At 37.6% G+C, this 22,172-nt stretch overlaps 1 protein-coding gene and 1 pseudogene across 1 annotated transcript; one reads left to right on the top strand and one right to left on the bottom strand.

The window, feature by feature from the left end:
• LOC101438617 (olfactory receptor 51F2-like) lies at nt 1–945 on the bottom strand. Its single transcript, XM_004447177.2, has one exon. It carries the CDS (start codon nt 943–945, stop codon nt 1–3), a length of 945 nt encoding a protein of 314 aa, XP_004447234.2.
• A 20,283-nt stretch (nt 946–21,228) lies between these two features.
• On the top strand, nt 21,229–22,172 carry LOC101438177 (olfactory receptor 51F2-like; annotated as a pseudogene).

Below are 22,172 nucleotides of genomic sequence, written 5' to 3' on the forward strand. Positions count from 1 at the left end.
CTAAATTTGCTTAGAAAGGAGTAATTTGAGCACGGCCTTGCGAATTTGCTTGGTCTTCACACTGTAGATTATGGGATTCATCACGGGAGGGATTAGCAGATAAACATTGGCAATGAGAGTGTGCACATAGGGTGGGGTGTGCTTCCCAAATCTATGCACCAGAGACAAGCTGATCATGGGGATGTAGAAGATGGCGACAGCGCTTATGTGTGAGATGCAGGTGCTGAAGGCCTTTTTCCGCTCCTCTGGGGAGGCAATGCTGAGCACAGAGCGGATAATCAGGACGTAGGAGAAGAGGATCAAAACAGAGTCTATGCCAGCAGTGGAGATGACCATGACCAGCCCAAATGCACTGTTGATCCTGGTATCTGTGCATGAAAGCTTCATCACATCAGGGTGGAAGCAGTAGGAGTGGTGGAGCACATGACTGTGGCAGAAGGACAGGCGCTTAAGGAGCAGGAGTAAAGGCACCAGAGCTGTGGTTCCCCTCATAACAATTGCTAAACCCACTTTGATGATTCGTGAATTGGTTAAGATTGTGGCATATCTCAGTGGGTTACAGATGGCGATGAAGCGGTCAAAGGCCATGGCCAGGAGCACTGAGGACTCCATGATGGTGAAACCGTGGATAAAAAACATTTGTCCAATACAGGCATCAAAGCTGATTTCTCGAGCATTGAACCAGAAAACACCGAGCACAGTGACCAACGTGGATAGGCACAGACCCAAGTCAGTGAAGGATAGCATGGAGAGGAAATAGTACATAGGCTCATGGAGGCTGCCCTCAGTGATGATGACAAACAGGATCATGCCATTCCCAGAGAGGGCAATGGCATAGAGACAACAAATTGGGATGGAGATCCAGGCATGAGAGGTTTCTAGACCAGGGATGCCAGTAAGGAAGAACACTGCAGGGTGCAAAATGCTGTGGTTAAAGGACAGCATGATGAGTGAAGGGAGCAGATTTCCATGAGCAAAAGTATCGCATCCTGTAATAAAAGGGAAAAAAAATGTTGCACCTTACTCCTGTCATGCAATTTAGCATCAGTTGCAAACCATGTTCCATTCTTTAATAGAAGTGTATAGTAAATTAGTGTTTTCTTAGATGTGGAATTCATCTTGGATGAACTAGGGGAAGAAGCAGAGCACTAACTGTATGAAGAAATCTGGGTTCTAGCAAGAATTTAATTGTGTTATGGTTTGGCACAGTGTAAAACTGAGAGAGATGAGAGAGTCTTAAGCTATTTTCCAGTGCTATGAGCTCATGTTAATGGTCAAATAGGAAAATAAATATATTAAATACTTTCCTAGTAAAATATTTCTAATTGAATAAATACAAAACTCATGTTGATAAAACTAAATAATAGGAAACAAATCTCGAAAAAACCGACAGAGAGTGAGAGTAGGTAGGGTTTCTTTATACAGGTAATATATACAAGTCTGATTATGTTTAAGGAAAATGCTGTCTGAAGAAATATGGCCTAGAGATACCTCAAGACAAACAAAGGTGCTCTGGGTTGCTGGTAAATGATAACTGGAGCAGAATTACCTGAGCAGGTTTCTGGATTTTCTTTTTCACACAGGGGTATTGAAAATGAACTTTTAGGGGCATGTTTCCTTAGAAACTCTCCCAGAGATTGACTCCAGCTCATCTCATACAGTCAATGATGACTGTCAAACATCCCTTCTGTCTGAGGATATTTGCTATGAGGATGCACTCAACCTGATGAATAAATTTGTATGATTGAAAAAATTCTTCTATATTGGCTCCTGTCCTAAAATTTTTGCAAAGGTATTTTCATTTAAAGAAAGAATGCTTAACATAAAGTCCTCAAGATTCATCCATGTTATCCTGTGTATTAATACTGTATTCCATCTTACAGTTGAGTAATATTCCATTGCATGTATATACCACATTTTGTTTATAAATAAATCATTCAATAGGCATTTGGGTTGATTCAAACTTGGCAGTAGTGAATAATGCTGCTATGGACTTTGGTGTGCATGTATCTGTTTGTATCTTTGCTTTCATTTCTTCTTAGTAAACACCCAGAAGTGGAATTACTGAGTCATATGGTAGAACTATAGCTAGTTTTTTGAGTAATTGCCAAAAACTGTCCTCCTCAATAGCTGGACCATTCTACTTTCTCATCAGCAGTGCATGAGAGTTCCCATTCCTCCATATCCTTGTAATTCTCTCTTTTTTTTTAATAGCCTCCAATCTAATAGGTGTAAGATTGTATCTCAATGTAGTTTTGATTTGCATTTCTCTAATGGCTGGTGTTGTTGAGCATCTTTTCATGTTCTTTTTAGCCATTTGTATTTCTTCTTTGGAGAAGTGTCTGTTCAAATCACTTGCTCATTTTTAAAATGCTTTTTATTTTTTTGAGATATAGAATTTCTTTATATATGGCATGTTGCTGGGGTGTCAGTGACGGGGGATGCATGGGAGGAGGTTTACCTGGGCATAAATATAGGGTATATGAATGTGTTTAGATGTTCATCGGGCATTGCCACAGTGGGTAGAGATTCACACAACAATTGAAAGAATATTGAATTCTCATCCTGGAGTGTTCTGCCACATTCTCTAATGGAACAGCAGCAATAGCCCAAGGACAGGAGTGTATTAATCAGTCAAAGGTATGAAAAATACCAGAAATATGTTGGCTTTTACAAAGGGTATTTTTGGGATAGAAGCTTAGTAAGCAGGCCATAAAGCATAAGTTACTTCCTTCACCAAAGTCTATTTCCATGTGTTGGAGCAAGATGCCTGCCAACATCTGCCAGGGTTCAGGCTTACTGTGTTCCTCTCTTCCTGGAGTTCATTTCTCTCTGGGATCAGCAATTCTGTTTTCTCCACAAAGTCAGTTGTAGACTATCAGTTGAACAGCTCTCTTTCTTCCTAGGGCTTCTGCCATACTAAGGAGCTGTCTCTATTCTTCTTTGTTCTTCTCCTGTGTGTTCACTTCTTGGGCTCCATGTAAAAAACTCCAACAGCAAAACTCCAATATCAAAATCCTCCAACTCTGTCCTTTGCCATGACTTTTACCAGTGGGTAGGGACTCAACACCGTACTGATGTGGACCAATCAAAGCCCTAATCATAATTTAATCATGTCTAGGTAGAGACCAGTTTACAATCATAATCCAATATCTATTTTTGGTATTCATAACTATATCAAACAGCTGCAAGGGGCAATGACTAGTGTCCATTGATGGGCCCTTGATATTTATGAGTATCATTATAAACCTTTGACCTTGAAGTTGCAATGTAGCCTGATGTTGTAGAGTGTCTATTAGTTGCCTCCTGGGAGCCTTCCTGTTGCTCAAATGTGGCTTCTTTTTGAGCTAAACTCAGCCTACAAATGCATTACCTTCTCCTCAGTGTGGGACTCAGCTCCCAGGGATAAGCCTCTCTGGCACTAAGGGATTGCTACCAAACACCAATGAAAAATGCAACTGGAAATAGACCTTGAGTAAAAGGGAGGAAAGTTAAAGACAATGAAGTTTATAGGGTTAAGAGATTTCAAAATGAGGTGGGTATTCTTCCTAGAGGCAACACTTAAGCCTGTCTCAGCAGGGTCTCTTAGACAGCTTAAGTAGATAGTACCCCAAGTACTGGGGTGCCTAAGGGTTCTGGAGACACCCAGTTCCTATGGTCATGGCAGTGATTGGAGCCTCACAAGTGGACCCTATATTGGAATTTATGCTCCCTGATGTGACAGAGTTAGACTCAGTATGACTTCTCTATTTATGCCACTTCTGTCCTCTTTATTTGCACCTATAGTTGGTGCTGGAGTTGGTAGGTGTACATCCAAGATACTTGAATCTCTGGGCAATCCAAGTGCCTTCTGGACCCTGAGCCTCAGCAGAGTTGCAACACCTACTGTCTGGTTCATTGCATTCACCCAGGAAAACAAACAAGGAAGTGAGGATGGACAACCACTATACCAAGAACCAAGAGAGTATACAACTGCAAGCCAGAGACTCCCATCCATCAGTCATATGGGACTAAATTCCTCCCCAACTGACAGTGGAGTGTGCATCACCATCCCCAAATCCTCAGGAATGGGGAATAAAATACAGACTAGAAGTGACTTATTGGTATTCTACTGTAGATTTATTGTGATTATAGCAATGGAGGAAATTATATCATTGATGTGGAGATAGTGGCCACTGGAGGTGCTGAAGTCAGGGAGAGGGACAAAAAGGTGTAATACAAGGACTTAGAATTGTACTGAGTGACATAACAATGATAGAGATGGGTCATTATATATACAGTCATAATCTACAAAATTAAGTGTGAGAGAGTGTAAACCACAATGTAAACTATAATCTATGATTGGTGGCAATGTTCCAAAATGCGTTCATCAATTGCAATGAATGTACCACTGTAATGGAAAAAGTTGTTGATGTGGAAAAGGGTGGGAGGTGTTGGGAGTGGGGCATATGGGAATCCCTTATATTCTTTCAATGTAACTTTGTATGTAATCTAAGTATCTTTTAAAAATAAATAAAAAATATATATTTTAAAAAATGAAAGAATGCTGAGACTTCCAGGAATATGATGGACTAGAAAGACATAGTACTCTCTTTACTCCCAGAAAAATAGCTAAAGGACATGCAGAAATGGCCTAGAAAAAAAACCTTCTAGAGTTTTGGACATCAGGGACACGCTGGACATTGTCCAGTGGAAAGAGGAGCAGAGGAAAAGAATCATGACATCAAAACTGTGAGTTAAAAGGCATAGCTGTGAACATTGGCACCCTCCCCCACACTATAGACGCATTTAAATTCACAGGCCTTGGGGCTGGCAGCTACAGACAAAGGGAGGGCCCAGGAATATACCTCCCCAGGAAAACGGAGAGAGAGGGACACAGCCCAAGTCTGACTCAGCTTTTGACCCATAAATTTGGTCTGCTGTGTTCCATGTGCTCTTCCTGCCAAGGTTGGGCCATGCCATTATTTGCCTTGGGAGCCACTAAGGGATCAAAAAGTGGTTCTTTAGTTTCCCTCTCTACTTACTGCTCAATGAAGATGTAGAGAGGAGTGGAATTACTTTCTAACCAGAAAAGGGAAAGGGCTGCCAGCAAAGTTTGGAGAACTCCCTATGAGGAAGTTTAAGCTATGAGGCTCTTAACTTTCAGGCAGGAACTTCTGTCACATTGATACAGCCCATGCTGCAGCAAAGACACTCTGACAAGAGCATTGAACTGAGAAGGTGGCCAAAGAATCCCATCTGCTGGCAGACCAATGAAGTGCATCAAGGAAATTAAAAGTAAGAGAGGTTTTTTTCTGTCCTTTACAGCCTCCCTTCCCAAGGTCCTAAGAAGGTCTGCAACACATTACTGGGCCCAGGGCCAGGATCTGAGCAATTAATAGGGACAATCTTAAAGACCCAGAGGCTGTTGAATCAAGAATCAAAGAACAGCAGTAACACATATCCTCCTGCCACTAAAACCCTATGAAAGGGAGAGAAATTGAGCATCTGAGTAAACTTACCACCCTAATCACTTCAGCAAAAATTGCAAGACATACTGAGAAAATGGAAGATCTAGCCCAAGAAAAGGATATATCAAAGCCCCTGAAGAGATGCAGGATTTGAAACAACTAATCTCAACAAGATACACACAAATTTCCAATATCAAATTAATGAATTAAAAGTCAATATGGCTACAGAGATAAAGGACATCGAGAAGAAACTGATGGAGCACAAAGAAGAATTGAAAGCCTGAATAAAAAAGTAACAGGGCTTATTGCACTGAAAGACATGATAGGTGAGAACAAAACAACATTAGAGGCTTACAACAGCAGACTCAAATTTATATAAGAAAGAATAAGTGATACAGAAGACAGAACAGCTGAAATTGAAGAGAGAAAAAGAACAAGGAGAGAAAAGAATGTGAAAATTAGACCAGGGTTTCAGGGCATTGAATAATAACAAGAAATGCAACAACATATGTGTCATGGGAATTCCAGATGTAGCAGAAATGTGAATAGGGGGACAAGGAGTATTTGAAGAAATAAAAGCTGAAAATTACCTAACTCCCACAAAAGGAATTAACTTACATGTCCAAGAGGCTCAGTGTACCTCTTTCAAAAAAATTTTTCAAAGAAACCTACTCCAAGAAAAATACTACTCAGAATGTTAAACTTCAAAGATAAAGAGAAAATTCTGAGCACAGCAAGGAAGAAGCAAACCATCACATACAAGGGACACCCAGTATGACTTAGTGCAGATTTCTCATCAGAAACCATGGAGCTGAGAAGACAGTGGTATTGTACAGTTAGGATACCAAAAGAGAAAAGCTGCCAGCTGAGAAATCTTCATCCAGCAAAATTGTCCTTCAAATATGAAGGAGAGTTTAAAACATTCACAAACAAACAGAAACAGAATTTGTAAAAAAGGATCCAACATTGCAGGAAATCTTTACAGTCTGAAAGAAAAAGGCAGGAGAAAGAGACTTGGAGGAGAGTATAGAAGACAGAATTGCAGAAAGGGGAATCAAAAAAGTAAACAGAGAGATAAAAATAAGATATGACATGTGAAAACTGAAGAATAAAATGGTGGAAGAAAAGAATGCATTTACAGTATTATCATTGACTATGAGCGGGTGAAACTCACCAATCTAAAGATATAGGTTGAAAAAATGGATAAAACAAGAAAAAACATGAGCCATCCATATACTGCTTACAAGAGACACACCTTAACCCCAGGGATATAAACTGGCTGAAAGTAAAAGGTTGGAAAAAGATGCTCCACAAAATAGTAACCAAAAACTAACAGGGATAGCTATTCTTACATCAGACAAATAGAATTTAAGAGCAAAAATGTTATAAGATTTACAGAAGGCCAATATATATTAAGAGGGAAAATCTACTGGAAAGATATAATAGTCATAAATATTTATGCACCTAACCAGTATGCCACAAAATACATGAGGAAGACTCTGGCAAAATGGAAGGGGGAAATACACATATCTTCAATAATCACTGGAGACATCAACATACTACTTACATCATTAGATAAAATAAGTAGACTGAAGATCAAAGGAAAGAGAGAACTTGAACAATATGATAAATGAGCTAGACCTAATAGACAAAAACAGAGCATTGCACCAAAACTCAGCAGACTATACATTCTTCTCAAGTGCCCATGGATCTTTCTCCAGGATAGACAACATATTAGGTCACAATGCAGCTCTTAATAAATAAAAGATTAAATTATACAAAGCATATTCTCATTTCAAAATGGAATGATACTGGAAATCATTAATACACTGGACAGAGGTAAATTAGTAAATGTGTGGAGGTTAAACAATACATTCCTAAAGAATCAGTGAGTCAAAGAAGAAATTTTAAGTGAAATCAGTAAGTACATTGAGATGAATGAATCATCTCAACTTATCAAAACTTAAAGGATACAATGAAGGCAGTCTTGATAAGGAAATTTTTCCAGCCCTAAATGCCTATATCAAAAAATAAAAAAGAGCCAAAATCAAAAATGTAACTGAACAACTGAAGAAACCAGAAAAGGAACAGCAAACCATTCCCAAAGCAAGGAGAAGTAAAGAAATAACAAAGATTAGAGCAGAATAAAATGAAATTGTCAACATAAAAACTATAGAGAAAATCAGCAAAACTAAAGGCTGATTCTTTGAAATCATAAAGCATATTACAGCATGGATGAACCTGGAGGACATTATGTTGAGTGAAGCAAGCCATATATGAAAGAACAAATATTGTTTGATTGTGCTATTATGAACTGAATCTATTTTGTAATCTCATGGAGTTAACTTGAATATGGGTAAGCAGAAAATAGAATAGCGTTACAGAAGGGAAAGCTGAGGGTTAACTTATGCAGAATTGGTTAAATTGGCAAATTGGTTAAATTGGTATATTAATCTTTGGAAGTTTATAGAAAAATCCAAGTCCAACATAGTATTTAAAACTAGCAGTACTATTATGTGGGTATGAAAGTGGTTTACAGGGCAAGTCTAAGGTCAGTATTTTACTAAAAGGAAAGCTAAAAATTGTAGCATGGAACTGTATAGCATATAAATCCACATGTGAAATATGAATATGGGTAAAATTGCAATACGAGACCTTTTTACTTTGAAGCTGAAAAAATGTATGTTAATACTACAGAATGTTAATATCAGACAAAAAATTACACTAAGTGTAAGAAACTAGACACAAGTACTACTTATTGTATGATTCCATTTATATAAAATGTAAATATAAATCAATTTATAAAGATGATATTAGATTAGTGTTTATGCAGGGCTGGGGTAGGAGTGGTATGGAGTTTTCTTCTTGAAGTAATGATATTGTTCTAAAATTTTTTGTGGTAATGAATGCACAAAATGGTGATTATACTAAAAGCCATTGATTATACATTTTGGATAAATTATATGGTATGTGAATATATCACAGTAAAACTGATGAATAAATAAATAAATAAATAAATAAACGTGCAAGAATAGCCAGAAATAGGAGCCATATAGGGCAGAAAAAACATAGAGAAATTGAGAGCTGAAGAATTTTCTTGTTTGTTTGTCTGTTTTTTTGTTTATTTCTATTATTATTGAAATGATGAAAATGCACCAATAATGATTGAAGTGATGAACACACAACTACATGATTATACCAAATACCATTGATTGTATCCTTTGGATGAATTGTATGTTTTATTAATATGTATCAATAAAATGGATTTGTTAAAAAAAAAGGAATGCTAAGTTTTTTACTCATCCATTTGTACATGCATTCATTCAGCTCATATTTAAGTGCCGACCACATGCCAGTAGTGCAATGGTCAGAGTTGGAAGTAGAGCTCATACTACAAAAACACCTTTACATGACTCAGGGGAAAATATATTTTAGGGTAAGTAAAGTTGGTGACTTTCATTTCAGTTCCTGGATGTACCAGCTTGGGCCAGTACTTGAACTAGAATAATTGTTTACAGGAGGTGAGATCAAGAGGGTATTTCGATTGGAGGAGAAGAAAAGTGAAAAATGTATATGGGGTAGAAAATTGAATTGAGAGACAATGAAGAACAAAGCACAATTAGCAGACATTGGAGCCAGCCCTTGAACCTCAGTAGAGAGACTCCCTCACGTTTTTACCTGTGACTTCAAATGTAAGAATTGGGACATATAGCTGCATCCTTACCCAAAAAGTGTTCGCATGACTTCCAACCCAACTCATAAGGTTTGAGAGATATCAAGCTAATGGCTGTGGTGGAAGTCAAAGAAGTAACTGCAATAAGTAGGAGTACTGAATTTAGGGGAAAAGAGGTGAGGACAGATCCCTAGAGGAACAACAGTATTTAGGGAAAAGACTGGCACGAAAGACTTATATAATGAGGGAGAGATGAATATGGAAACTCTGCATTTTCTTCATGATTTTGCTGTAAACCTAAACTCCTCTAATAAAATATATGTGTGTGTGTATATATATATATATATATACCTTCTAAAGAGGTGGCAAGGAAATTGGAAGGCCCTCACCCATATTTATTGGATCTGTGTTCTCAAATCTAGGAACTATTCCTGGAACAATAGCATCTAAATGTATTTGTTGAATAAATCAATGAACTGCATCTGAAATAGTGATAAATCTAGATTCTGAATAATCAGGCATATAGCGCTCATCTTGGTATACAGCCTCCTCAAATTAGAAGAAAAATTCATGTAACCACATTGGCATATTTTACAATAGGAGGAAAGATAACAGATTCTTGTTAATTGAATATTCATCCTTCTGACCTGAACTATGCTCAGATTTCATACTGATAAAGTGGAGAGTTGTTAAGAATCTTAAAACCATACCCTTTTTATTTTAAAAGTGAGGAAGCAGGTTCTTCAATATAATGTTCATTTTATTATAGCACATAAACAAGATCCTAATGGATTGTCAAATCATTCATTCTAGGCTTTCTCCCTTATAAGAGTAGCAGTACTCTATCAAATACCTCCTATGTGCCAAATGCTTTATTTCACTTTATCTTTACTTTTTACATAGTCCCTTACATGGCATCTCTTTCAATCCCAAGAATCAGTGGTAAATATAATAGAACTCTTCCAAAACAAGTTACTGTATTAGCAAAGACTGAGAGTAAGACAGCTTTCACTTTTCATTCTTTATTTTTTTTAACTCTATGATTCTTAAACCAACTGTCCTTGCACTGAAAACTGATAAGTAAATATTAAATAAATATTCCTGATAATCCCTCTAAGACATATACCAAACACTGTTCCCACTTTTTATTTGGAATTTGTTTATTAAATTAACCTAATATATGGATTTATTGGCTCTATAATATCGACTTTATGCTCTTAACTGTTCTACTTTGGTCTTTAGAATCTATTTTGAAGATACATAGTATCTGATATATTTAGAAAAGTCTGCAATGTACTAAAACACTGACCTCATGCACAAAGGAATTCTTGAGCCTGGAAAGGGAGGTCATTTGATCTGGACCACCTCCCCCCAACACCAATGTGAGGGTCATCACAGGCAATACTTCTCAAAGCACTGAGAGGGGGAATGGAGAAGAGGAGAAAGATAGAAATGGAGAAATTAGCTCAACCTCACCAACTTAGGGGCGGAAAGATTCTTCTGTCCTAAAGCTGGGAACTTCTCATTCCTGTCCCCTGAAGCTATCTCCAAAGTTTCTCTTAGCCTGGAGAATACAGAGGGAGAAAGCTCAAGAATGGGAGAGTTAACAGATTTGAGAAAGACAGCCTTTATAAGGAGCCCAGTCAGTGCTTGGCGAAAGCCATTTATCCGGCAGCAAAAGAAATTCCTAGGGGAGATCTTGAAATAGCTGTGTCCTGCTAACCCTTTGTGTCTCAAATATCAAACTCTACAGGGCAATTTCTTTTCAATCTAACTTCACTCTTCCCCAGTTGAAGAAGCCTAAAAATGGATAAAATTCTCATTCTCACGTATAAGTAATTTTATTCTTGAATGGCTCTGAATCAAAGCTTTGAATGGGATGAATGTTAAGGATATGCAGCGTTCATGGGTCACATATGAGCTTGCTCACCAATCATCTTTCAGTCTCAAGCAATGATAAGGAATAGACGCAGGGAGGGAAGCAGTTGCTTTAGTGAAGGGGTTCACTGAAGCAATTGCAACTGTCATATGGTTCAGAGCCAAAGGCGTTCACTGTGTGTTTGGAATACCCTGAGAACTGGGCATATGACCACTTGGAAAGCAGTGACTAAAGAAAGATAAAACTGTGTGAGTACTCTGTGTAACTCTCATCAGTCCACAAAGGTGCTAGCCTGCCAAGTTACCCAGCCTCACACTGCTGGCAGTATATTTACCTCTGTTGTGAAAACATTAACCATACTTGACAGACAGGCTCTGTTCAAACTGGGTTCACACATACACACACACACACACACAAGGAAAAGAAAATAACCTGGATTCAGGTGTGAACCATAAGTGGCTTTCAAACTTTGGCTTCAGTACAGACTGACAATTAGTGATGAACAGAAGTTTTGCAAGTTTCAAGCACCTTGACTAATTAAAGCACTTACTGACAAGAAGTTGTGCAAAACCTTGCCTTTAAAGGCCTGCAAGAGGGATGACGTGAATGAGAAAACCATTTATTTCCATGAGAGTTGCTTCAGAGAAGAGATTTTTAGGCCCTGTTTGAAGAAGATTTTTTTCTTCTTGTGTCAAAAGATTCTAGACCCCTGGGAAAGTGTGGAAGATACATGTTTTTCCAGAAGTTCATCAAAAAACTTGGGAAAATATGCTATCTTTATCAGATATTTTCTGGACTCTCAAAACCATAGTCTTCTCCCAGAAAGCACTTTAACAGGCAGAAGAGAAATTTTCACAGCTCTGGATATGTTTGCCAAGAAATGTATGAGACAATGGGGAAAAAAATGCACAATTCAGCTATGAGCTTCCAAGACATAGAAGCAAACAGAGATGGTCAGGCTGTAAGATCACATCCAGAATAAAAATCTGAGAACTTTTCCTGGATAGGCTGGGGATTCCAATCTGTAGAATGCTAGTCTAAGGTCAGGGAGGCAGGATGACGGTACAGTGATAACAGAACCCCAGGCACTTTTCCAGCCCACACCCAAAGGATTTAAACCTTCCATGAGCCCAGACCTAATAAACTGGGGGTATACACAGACACAGTATAACAAGGCAAACCTATTCTTACTGTTCCAGAGCATAAGTATTTTGAAAAACTTCCCTGAATCCACCTATCCATTAAGAGTCGACACAGCACTGTTTAAATTCAAATTGGAAGTAGACAGTGCAGGGTCAAAGCTCTGCTCTGTCACTGACCTTAGGCTAACTAAGTCACCATCCCACCTCCAGTTCTTCATTTTCACACGAAGATATTAATAAGATCCTATTCATGAATTTATAGAAAGTAATAAATAAGTTAACATAATATTAACCCATGGAAGGGCCTTAGCCCAGTATACTTTGCTCTCACTGTAAACATGTTATTATTCATTGATGTTATTTATTGTTTTTTATATTATTGCTTTGCTATGTATTAATATTTGGATTTTAATACATTATCATTAAGTGCTAGTATGTGTCAGATACTGTGTGCTATGCACTGACAACAAAAAATGTAGTCTCTACCCTCAAGGAACTCACACTTCTGATTATAATATGATCTGGGCATTGCCCTGCCTACAGTTCTTTGGCATCCCAGAGCCCTCAGGGTTCTGTCCCTTCCCCCTCTCTGCCTTTACCCTTGAAAGCACTGTCTTTCCACTCCACGTGCTTAAGCCACTCTGAACTCATTTTTAATTCCCTGAACACAACTGTTTCTGCTCACCTCTAAGTTTTCTCTTATTTCTTTCTCCAAGGCAGTATTAAGCTGTTTCTTGGGTCTCATTTTCTGCCACAAATGGAATTCAGAATAGATTTTATATTTATAATGATATAAAATTTTTATTTTTATTAAAATTAAAGTAGCTTTTATTCCTTAGACTTTCTGATTTCAAAATTTTAGACAAATGAATGGAAGATGAATTTTGTTTTGTTTTTGTCTCCTGCATTGCAGAGCCCTAATATTGGTCAGCCTTTCTATGGGAAAGAAACAACACAGTTGCTCACTATGGCTAGAACATTTCCTCAACCTTGTATCCTCTCCTTGCATTACCTTTTAATCTCTGGTCCTCATCTGTAACTCCCCTGGGAAAATCCTTCTCCTTTTCTCAGATCTCATTTTAGCAGTCATACCTTATTAGTAGAGGAGGAGGGGATGAATTCTCTTTGGCTCATACTGAAGTTGAAGTGACTGAGGGATTGTAGTGGAGATGTCCTTTAGGGCAGAGTATTTTATTCACCTTTACTTCAGCTGTTATAAGCACAGCGCCCTTGATCTCTTCTCCACACTGCCACCAGTTATTTTTGTAAATTACAGATTTTTTTTTGCTTCTTGTTTGCTGACTATTTTCAAACATTATCTGCTTATTGTTTTTTGCTTTCTGTTTATTTTCTTTAAGAGGCCCTGGGAACAGAACCCAGGACCTCCCATGTGGGAGACAGGCACTCAACAGTTTGAGCCACATCTGCTTCCTGCTTGTTTGTTGTTTTGCTCGTTGTCTGTTCACTGTTTTTTCTCATGGTCTGTTCTGTGTTCTTGCTCATTGTTTGCTCATTGTTTCAGCTTGTTTGTCTGCCTGTTTCTTCTTTAGGAGGAACCAGGAACAGAACCTGGGGTCTTCCATGTGGGAGTTGGGCAAGCAACTGCTTGAGGCGCATCCGTTCTCCTAATCTACAGATTTTATCACCTCACTGTCCTTCAATAATTCATTATTACCTTCCAGTTTAATTTATTTACTTAACTATTAAAATTTTTTACCATACATTTCTGTAGGTCAGAAATCTGAAACAGGAAACCACTAGACTTAAATCAAGTTATCTGTGATACTGCATTCCTTTCTAAAGGCTTTTAGGGGAGAATCAATTCCTTTCCTTCTTCAGCTTGTAGAGATTCACCACATTTTTTGGCTTGTGGCCTCCTTTCACTAACTTCAAAATCAGGGACAACAGATCACATCTTTCTCTTGGTTTCATCTCTATGGTTCTCTACTTTTAAGTATTCTTGCATTTAGACTGCACCCACCTGGATAATCTAAATCCTTAGATTATCAAGAACCTTAATTTATACATAAATTAAATCCCTTTTGCTATGGAAGGTGACTTATTCACAGGTTCTAGGAGTTAGGACATGGGTATTTTGGGAGACTATTATTACACTTACCATAAGCAACTTGGCATATTATCTTGGGCATAGACTCTCAATAAACCATTGTTGTTTTTGCATTATAGAGAGTAATTATTTCAAGTCAAGCCTTTTGCAATGGTGAAGCAGACCTTGGTGGTACAGAGATAAGGATGGAAAGAGGGAGAATAGTTAGGAAACTACTAAAATTATCCAAGAGAGATAATTGTGCTTACATAAGAGTGGTATTTTTGAAGTGATGATGGTAAAAATTTCTGGTCATATTTCCAAAGAGGCTGGCAGCTTTTGCCAATGGATTGGATATGGGGTTTAGAGAGAGATATTAAGGATGTTTCCATTTTTCATATGCCCAAGAATCATCCAGAAATACTGGAAAGATCTGATGATCTAAAGAGTCTGTAAGGACAGAGAAGATGGACCATCCATAGCAATCTGTGGGTATTATTTACTAAATGATTAAAGAGTGAAATAGCCATCTCAATCCAGATGACATAGAGCCAATCCATCAATCACTTATCCCAATTCCTTGGTATAATATAAAACCTTCAAAATTTACACACAAGTGAAGGGAAACCCAAATTATTGTGATTAATTTTCTGCCACTCAATAGGCTGGAATTTTAACCAGTTATTAGGTTGATTCATGAAAAAGAAAGAGACTATTTCTCAAATACCAATGTTGTATGTAGACTGAGAATTTTACCTACTATATTTACCTAGCACTTGGTTCATATATCTAAGATAATCTTATCATTGGTTACCATGTAATTACTGGTAATCTGTCTGTCTTCCACACTATTTTAAGAGAATATAGAAATACCTATATTATTCATTTTTTATCTCCAGCACTTAGCATGATATATGGGATATAGGAGACTATAATGAAAATACTTTGGAGACATATGTGCAAATGAATAAATAAATATTTTCTTAAGTGAAAGAAAGAAGCTGCTAAGAAGCACAGGTAGGTTAATGTAAGCACGGATAGATGCTAAGGAGATATGGGATAGAGAGTGATAGTTAAAATAGGTAATACCTTTTAGCAATTTAGTAGAATAATGCATTTTAACCACCCCCTCCCCTCCCAGAGTACTGCCAATGGTAATGGGGGGTTTTTTTGTGTGTGATGAAAATGTTCTAAAATTAGATTGGGTGCTGGCTGCACAGCTCTGTGAATTTACTAAAAACTGTTGATTGTATACTTTCATTGTGAAATTTACATGGTATGTAAGTTATGTCTCATTAAAGTCATTACAGACTCTTGAACTAAATTAAATTAGGGTATAAGGACAAGTAATTATATCAGCCTACAAAGTCTGCAAAAAGTAATTGCATGACGGAATAGCTAGAAAAAACCTCAGTGCTGCAGAAGAAATCTGGGAACATCCATACCCCAGAGACACAGTGCGTTAGCACCACGGCAAGGCATTGGTCTTTCAACGATGGCATATCTCCAGTCAGGCTGGAATAAAGCTCCTTATAAGCCTGGAATTCAATGCCCGCTCAGCTTTCCCAGTCAGCATGAGAGGGACAGGCGACCTGCTGTATGGACTCTGTAAGTAAAACTCTTTTGTTCAATGGAAACACTAGAAAACTCTGGATGAGCTGAGCTTTCATATCCACAGGGAAAAATAACCTCACATTGTGAAGAACTAGATTAGAAAATGGCATGGTAGGACTCAGAAGTTGGCAGAATTTGTTCTTCACAGGAAATTTGTGGAGAATAGGCATTTTGTTTTGCATGGTGGAGTTTGGATAACCTGTGGTTCCTCAGTCAAATATATGAATTGGTGTGCTAATATGCTTACTGTGGTCAGTGGTTTGCTGCCTGAAAACAAAAAGGAAAAAAAACACATTTTCTGTGACTCAAAACCTCATTTCTAAACCCAGTGAATCTCGCTAAAATGAGCAATTGCCAATTTCAAACACACCTTATATGCCAGGCACCATGTTAGGCATATTCTGTCTTGCAGATGAGAAAACGGGAGCAAAGGATGTATGAATTACTGTAGATTTTAAGGAAACAATAGCTTTTGAAAGTGTGGGCATTGGAATGAAAACGAACTGGGTTTAGAATACTGGCTCTAACTTTCACTAGTTGGGTGCAGTCTTACATATGTTTCTTTACCTCTCAGATACACCATTTCTTTATCAGAAAAGTAAATTTAACAATATTTGCCAGATGGTGTTGTGGTAATAATTAAAAGAAAGAATTCTTAAAAAGGGATTAGCAGGGGAACATTCACAACACATTCACAAATGTCCAAAAGATAGTAGCTGTTACTAAAATTAATATTTATAATTGGAATTGCTGTACTCATCTCAAACCTAGTTAGTGGTTGAGTAAGGATCTAAACCCAGTTTCATCACACACTTACAGCCATGCCATTGAGAACTGTTTGGAGAACACAGATGAAGTGATCTGATCTAACTCAGAAACTGACAACATGCCCAAAGCTACATCTCATAGCAGTGCCATGAAAAAGACCATTGTGGTCCTAGTAGACAGGAAAATTTGTTGAAACATTGTATTTAATTCACACAAGAGACAGAGCTGGACTCAGATGTGACTTTTCTACACATGCCTCTTCTGTCACTTTTACTGAACCTGGCACTAGGGAAGGTCCATACTCAGGAGACTTGAGTCTCTGGACTTCCCATGTGCCAGCTGGGCCCTGAGCCTCAGCAGACTGGCAACTCCTACTCTCTGGTTCGTTGGTCTTACCCACGTCTGCTAACAGGGAGGTGAAGATGGTCAACCATTACACCTGGGAATCAACAGTGCCTACAACTGCAAGCAGAGGAATTGCATCCATCATCCATATGCAATCTAAGCCCCGACTTGATCTAGAGGTGGAGAGGACATTGCCATCCCAGGGTCCACAGAATGGAGGAATAAAATATGGACTAGAGTGGACTTACTGATATTCTATTATAAAACTATTGTGACGAGTAATAGAAGAAATTTTAGCATCGAGGTGGGGAAAGTGGCCACAGTAGTTGCTAAGGACAGGTAGAGGGTAGAAGAGATGGAATGTGGGGGAATTTTGGGATTTTAAGTTGTCCTTAATGAAATTGCAGGGTCAGATGCTGGACCTTATATATCCTGCCATAACCCACTGAATGTCCTGGGGGAGAGTGCAAACTGCAGGGCAGACATTATCTGTGTAGTGCAGCAGTGCCTGAAAATGTGTTCACCAAGTGCGATGAGTGTGCCATAATGATGAGGGAGGTTGTTGGTGTGGGAGGAATAGGGTGTGGGAGGGTATACAGGAACCTCTTATATATTTTAGTGTAACATTTTTGTGTGTGATGTATATATCTTCAAAAAAATACAATTTACAAAAATGATGTGGTGGGGGGGTGGGGAATGGGTTATATGGGAACCTCTTATGTTTTTTGTTTTTTTGTAACATTCCTTGTGACCTATTATGTTTCTTGTTTTTTACTGTAACATTCCTTGTGATCTATTAACTTTAATAAATTTTTTTAAAGAGACAATAGAAGTTGTGTCTGATTGAAGAAGAATGGACAGAATAAATTTGATGGTAATGATAACACAAAAGTGAAGCTTGGAGAAATTTTAGTGCCTCCTAATAGTATGTAATAGTCCTACTTTATACTTTAATATGAGCAATGAAGTTTTTTCAATGTAGCAAAAGTACAATGAAATATAGCTTAAAGTATCCACTTCCAGTTAGATTGCTTTTACTTAGCTTTCATATGTAGACCTTCTGAGGCACCAGTGGTTTTTTTTTTCGTATTTCAGAAAAAGAATCAATAAAAACGAATATCTATCTGTATGGAATGAGAGAAATGGAAGAAAGAAGAGAAAGGTAATTTTAACTAGATTATTTGCTAGAATTTGATGTCATTTACTAATAAATGAAGGAAGAAGAGCCAAGTTTTTAATGGAAGAGGGAATGAATTCTCTTTGGTTCAAACTGGAGTTGAAGTTACCTAGGGATTACCAGTAGAGAAGTTCCTTAGAACTAGATAGGGTATTTTATTCATTTTTATTCCATCTGCCTCAAGACAGAACTCTGACCTCTTCTCCACACTACTGCCAGTTATTTTACTCACTTACAGCTTGCATCAATTTACTCCATTTCCAGGATTCATTACTGCTTTCAAGTTTCAGCTCAAAATCTTGGCAATAGCTTTAAAGATGCCGTTAAACTTTTGAAATATGGAATTCATGAGAAATCCTAATTAGATTGCATATTTACTTTTAAAGTGATATTTAAAACTATGAGAATAAATAAAATATCCAAAGGAAATTACATGGGGAAGAAAAAAAGAGGGATTGCAGATGTATGATATGGAACACCATGTTTTAAGAGGCAGAGAATAAAAACACACTTAAACAGGAAAAAATAAAACACAGAACAACTTCCTTTGAAGGTAAAAAGGAACAAGTTTCAAGGATGAGGGAGAAAGATTCAAGGAGAGATAATTAACATGGCCAAAATTAGAGATGAGGGAGGAAAAAAACACTTGAAAATAAACTTTCAGCCTTGGCATTCAGAAATAACATCAGTAACATTAATTGGAGAAGTTTTTCTGAGAGACATCAGAGAAAGGATCTAGATGTCTATTTAAAATGAAGGAAAAACAAACCAAAGCAGACTGTCGAAATTTGTTTGTTCGTTTTTTATAAGACAATAAAACAGGAAATTAAGGGAGAAACAGTGCTTGAACCTTATATCCCTCACTATCTCAGTACAGTGGGCAGTTATAACAGATGCTCAATACATATTGAATGAATTGCAGATATCTTTATAGAAGACTGGAAGCTTTCATTATTAGTTGGGTAAAAGTTGAATATAATTGTCTGCAGAAGGAGAGCCAATGGTACTGAGCAAGACATAAAGATGAAAAGTAATCTTGTAGTAAAATTCAAAGAGATGAAAAATAATCTTTTTACTTTTTCATAAAGTATTTGGAAACGCCTCTTTAAATTCCTTATCCTTTCCACAGAATTCAGGTTTTTCCTGGCCTGACCCCTACTGTCTCTCTGGCTTTATCTCCCACCACAAGAAGCCTTAAACTTAGAGCTCCAGCATACCAATTTTCTTGCAGTTTCTAAGCAAACAGTTTGATTATTCCATGTCTTTCCTCATGTTTTTTTCCGAGAACGTGCTTTTCCCACTTTTCATTCATGTGAACACACATCCATTCATCAAACCTTTACCCAGTTATAATTCATCTACATTTTTAAGGTTCTGTAAAAATAACTCCTTGACACACACACAATTTACATGCACACATGAAATCTGTCACTTTTTGCACTATTTCTCTCTTAGGCACCATCTGTCCTTGTACATACTATAACTCATAACTCGTGAACATTTCTTTGTGACTATCTCCTTTACTGGTCTCTTATCTTATATGCTTCATATCCTTGGTGCTTGGTACAATGTTTGGCACACAGCAGTCCAACAAAATATACTTGCTATTGAACTGAACTAAGTGTTTCTGAGTAGCTAAGACTGTAGAGATAGTTATCTGTTGTGCAAAAGAATAAGGACTTTTCTGCCTGAGAGCCCAAAACATGAGGTAAGGGTGCAGGAAGATGTGATGGAACAGCAATGAAAGTAAGGTATTTGAGGAAATTCTCTTCTGCTAGGCTAGGCACCGATAGGTTTCCAATTAGACTCTATGTATTATTTCCTGATCTCTCAGAAAGGAAATAAACTGTCAAGAATAACACCCAATGAATAATTGTTTGAGTTAATGAAATAATGTAAGGAGAACCAGGAAGAGGTTGGCATGAAAGTAAAAGAGAAGTTTTTCAGATAACAGTTGGTGTTTTTTTTGTAAGTAATCCCTTATAAAATTGTGCCAAGACTCAGTGGCCAAAGATGAAAACTCAACCATTGCATATGAAATAGAAAAATCATTGCTATAGAAATTATCAACACATATGGCAGTTCTTTGCACTCTCATTTTTATGTACACTGGATATTGAAGTTATTTATTAATAGTAGTGTACTTCCACAGCCTTTTCTCCCTCATGTGATTATGAATTCGATAAAATGAGTATTATTTCTGTTATCCCATAGTATTTCTTTCTTTCTTTCTTTCTTCCTTTCTTTTTATGAGGTACTGGTCCAGAGATCGAACCAAGAACCTCGTTGTGTGGGAAGCTGATGCTGAAACGTTGAACCACATCATTTCTTCTGATCTGTTTTTTTGTTGTTGTTGTTTCTTTGGCTTGCTGTTTTTCTTTTTTGTTTGTTTTTAGAAGACACTGGGAACTGAACCTGGCATCTCCCATGTGGGAAGTGGGCACTCAACTGCTTGAACCACATCCACTCCCCCCATAGCTTCTAAATAGGCTATGCACAAAGTAGGTGCTTATTAAATGACTCTAAGACTAAGATAAGAGTTACGGGAAGAAATATTAAAAGCACGTTCTGACTCAACATTTGAAAAAATGGCATTCTAAAAGTCTTGGAATTATTCAACTTGACTTGTTTAAATTTAATCAATCTTTTAAGTACTGTCTTTCTAGAAAGACTTCTTAACACTCCCTAAACTTACAAGATGTCTGCTTTATGATAACTCTTATTTCCATCATAAGGTGTGATAATACATTTCTCATATTAATACCTTCAGTTACCTGAGGACACTGGCATCTAAAGTTACACTTATCTATTCTTAGTCCATTCATCTATGGTCAGAGGAGCGGCAGGGAAAAGTTCACACCTAATAAACATAGTTGCCAGCAAGAGACTACAGAGATGAACAATTGTGGGCTAAGGAATAAACACAAAAATAAATAAATAAATAAGAGGTAGCTACTGTAGCAGTTGAAGTCTTACAATTTTCTTATCAATTTAAATGAGTCCTTTATATATATATATAAAATAAATCTTTGGTTAGTTCCCTGTTGAATGAAATTATGTGTAATTTGATTTGTTCACAAATATAGTTTCTTGTTTCAGACTCTCATCTTGGAATTCTGTATTTTAACCCACCATGCCAACTTTCCAGAATACCACATCCTCTTCGGTCATTTTCTTGCTAACTGATGTTCCTGTGGTGGAAGCCTTCCACACTTGGATCTCCATTCCGTTCTGCTTTCTCTATATAACTGTCATCTCAGGAAACAGCCTAATTCCCTTTGCCATTGTCAATCAGCCCAGCCTCCACGAACCCACATACTATTTTCTCTCCACACACTCTACCACTGACCTCGGCTTGTCCTTATCCACTCTGACCACAAAGTTAAGTATAATCTGGTTCAATGCCAGGGAGATCAAATTTAATGTCTACTTGTCTCAGATGTTCTTTATCAAACTCTTCACTATCATGAAATCGTCAGTGCTGCTGACTATGTCCTTTGATCGCTTTGTGGCCATCTCTAATCCTCTTAGATATGCCACCATCTTAACTGACTCCAGAATAGCCCACATTGGGGTGGCAATCCTCATCAGGGGGACAGTAATGCTGACACCAAGGGTTGCACTTCTTAAACGATTGTCCATCTTTCACAGCCACGTGCTCCACCACTGCTACTGTTTTCATCCTGATGTGATGAAGCTCTCGTGCACAGATACCAGGATCAATAGCACAGTTGGGTTGACTGCCATGATCTATACTGTTGGTGTGGACTCATTCTTCATCCTTCTTTCTTTGGTTTTGATCATTAAGACTCTCCTCAGCATCACATCTCCAAAGAGAGGAAGAAGGCCTTCAACACATTTATTTCCCATATTGGGGCTGTGGTTATATTCTATACTCCACTGATCAGTCTGTCCTTTGTCCACAGATTTGGAAAATGAGACCCAGCTTATGCACATACTCTGATTGCTAACACCTACTTGCTGATCCCTCCTGTAATGAACCTCATCATCTATAGTGTGAAGACGAAGCAGATACGTAGAGCTATGATAAAAATTCTCCAAGTCAAAGAGACATAG

This window comes from Dasypus novemcinctus, chromosome 10 (genome assembly GCF_030445035.2).
Source record: "Dasypus novemcinctus isolate mDasNov1 chromosome 10, mDasNov1.1.hap2, whole genome shotgun sequence".
NCBI classification, from domain to species: Eukaryota; Metazoa; Chordata; class Mammalia; order Cingulata; family Dasypodidae; genus Dasypus; species Dasypus novemcinctus.

Coding starts and splice junctions, on each gene's coding strand:
- LOC101438617 (XM_004447177.2), bottom strand. CDS start 945: ATGCTGTCCTTTAACCACAGCATTTTGCACCCTGCAGTGTTCTTCCTT.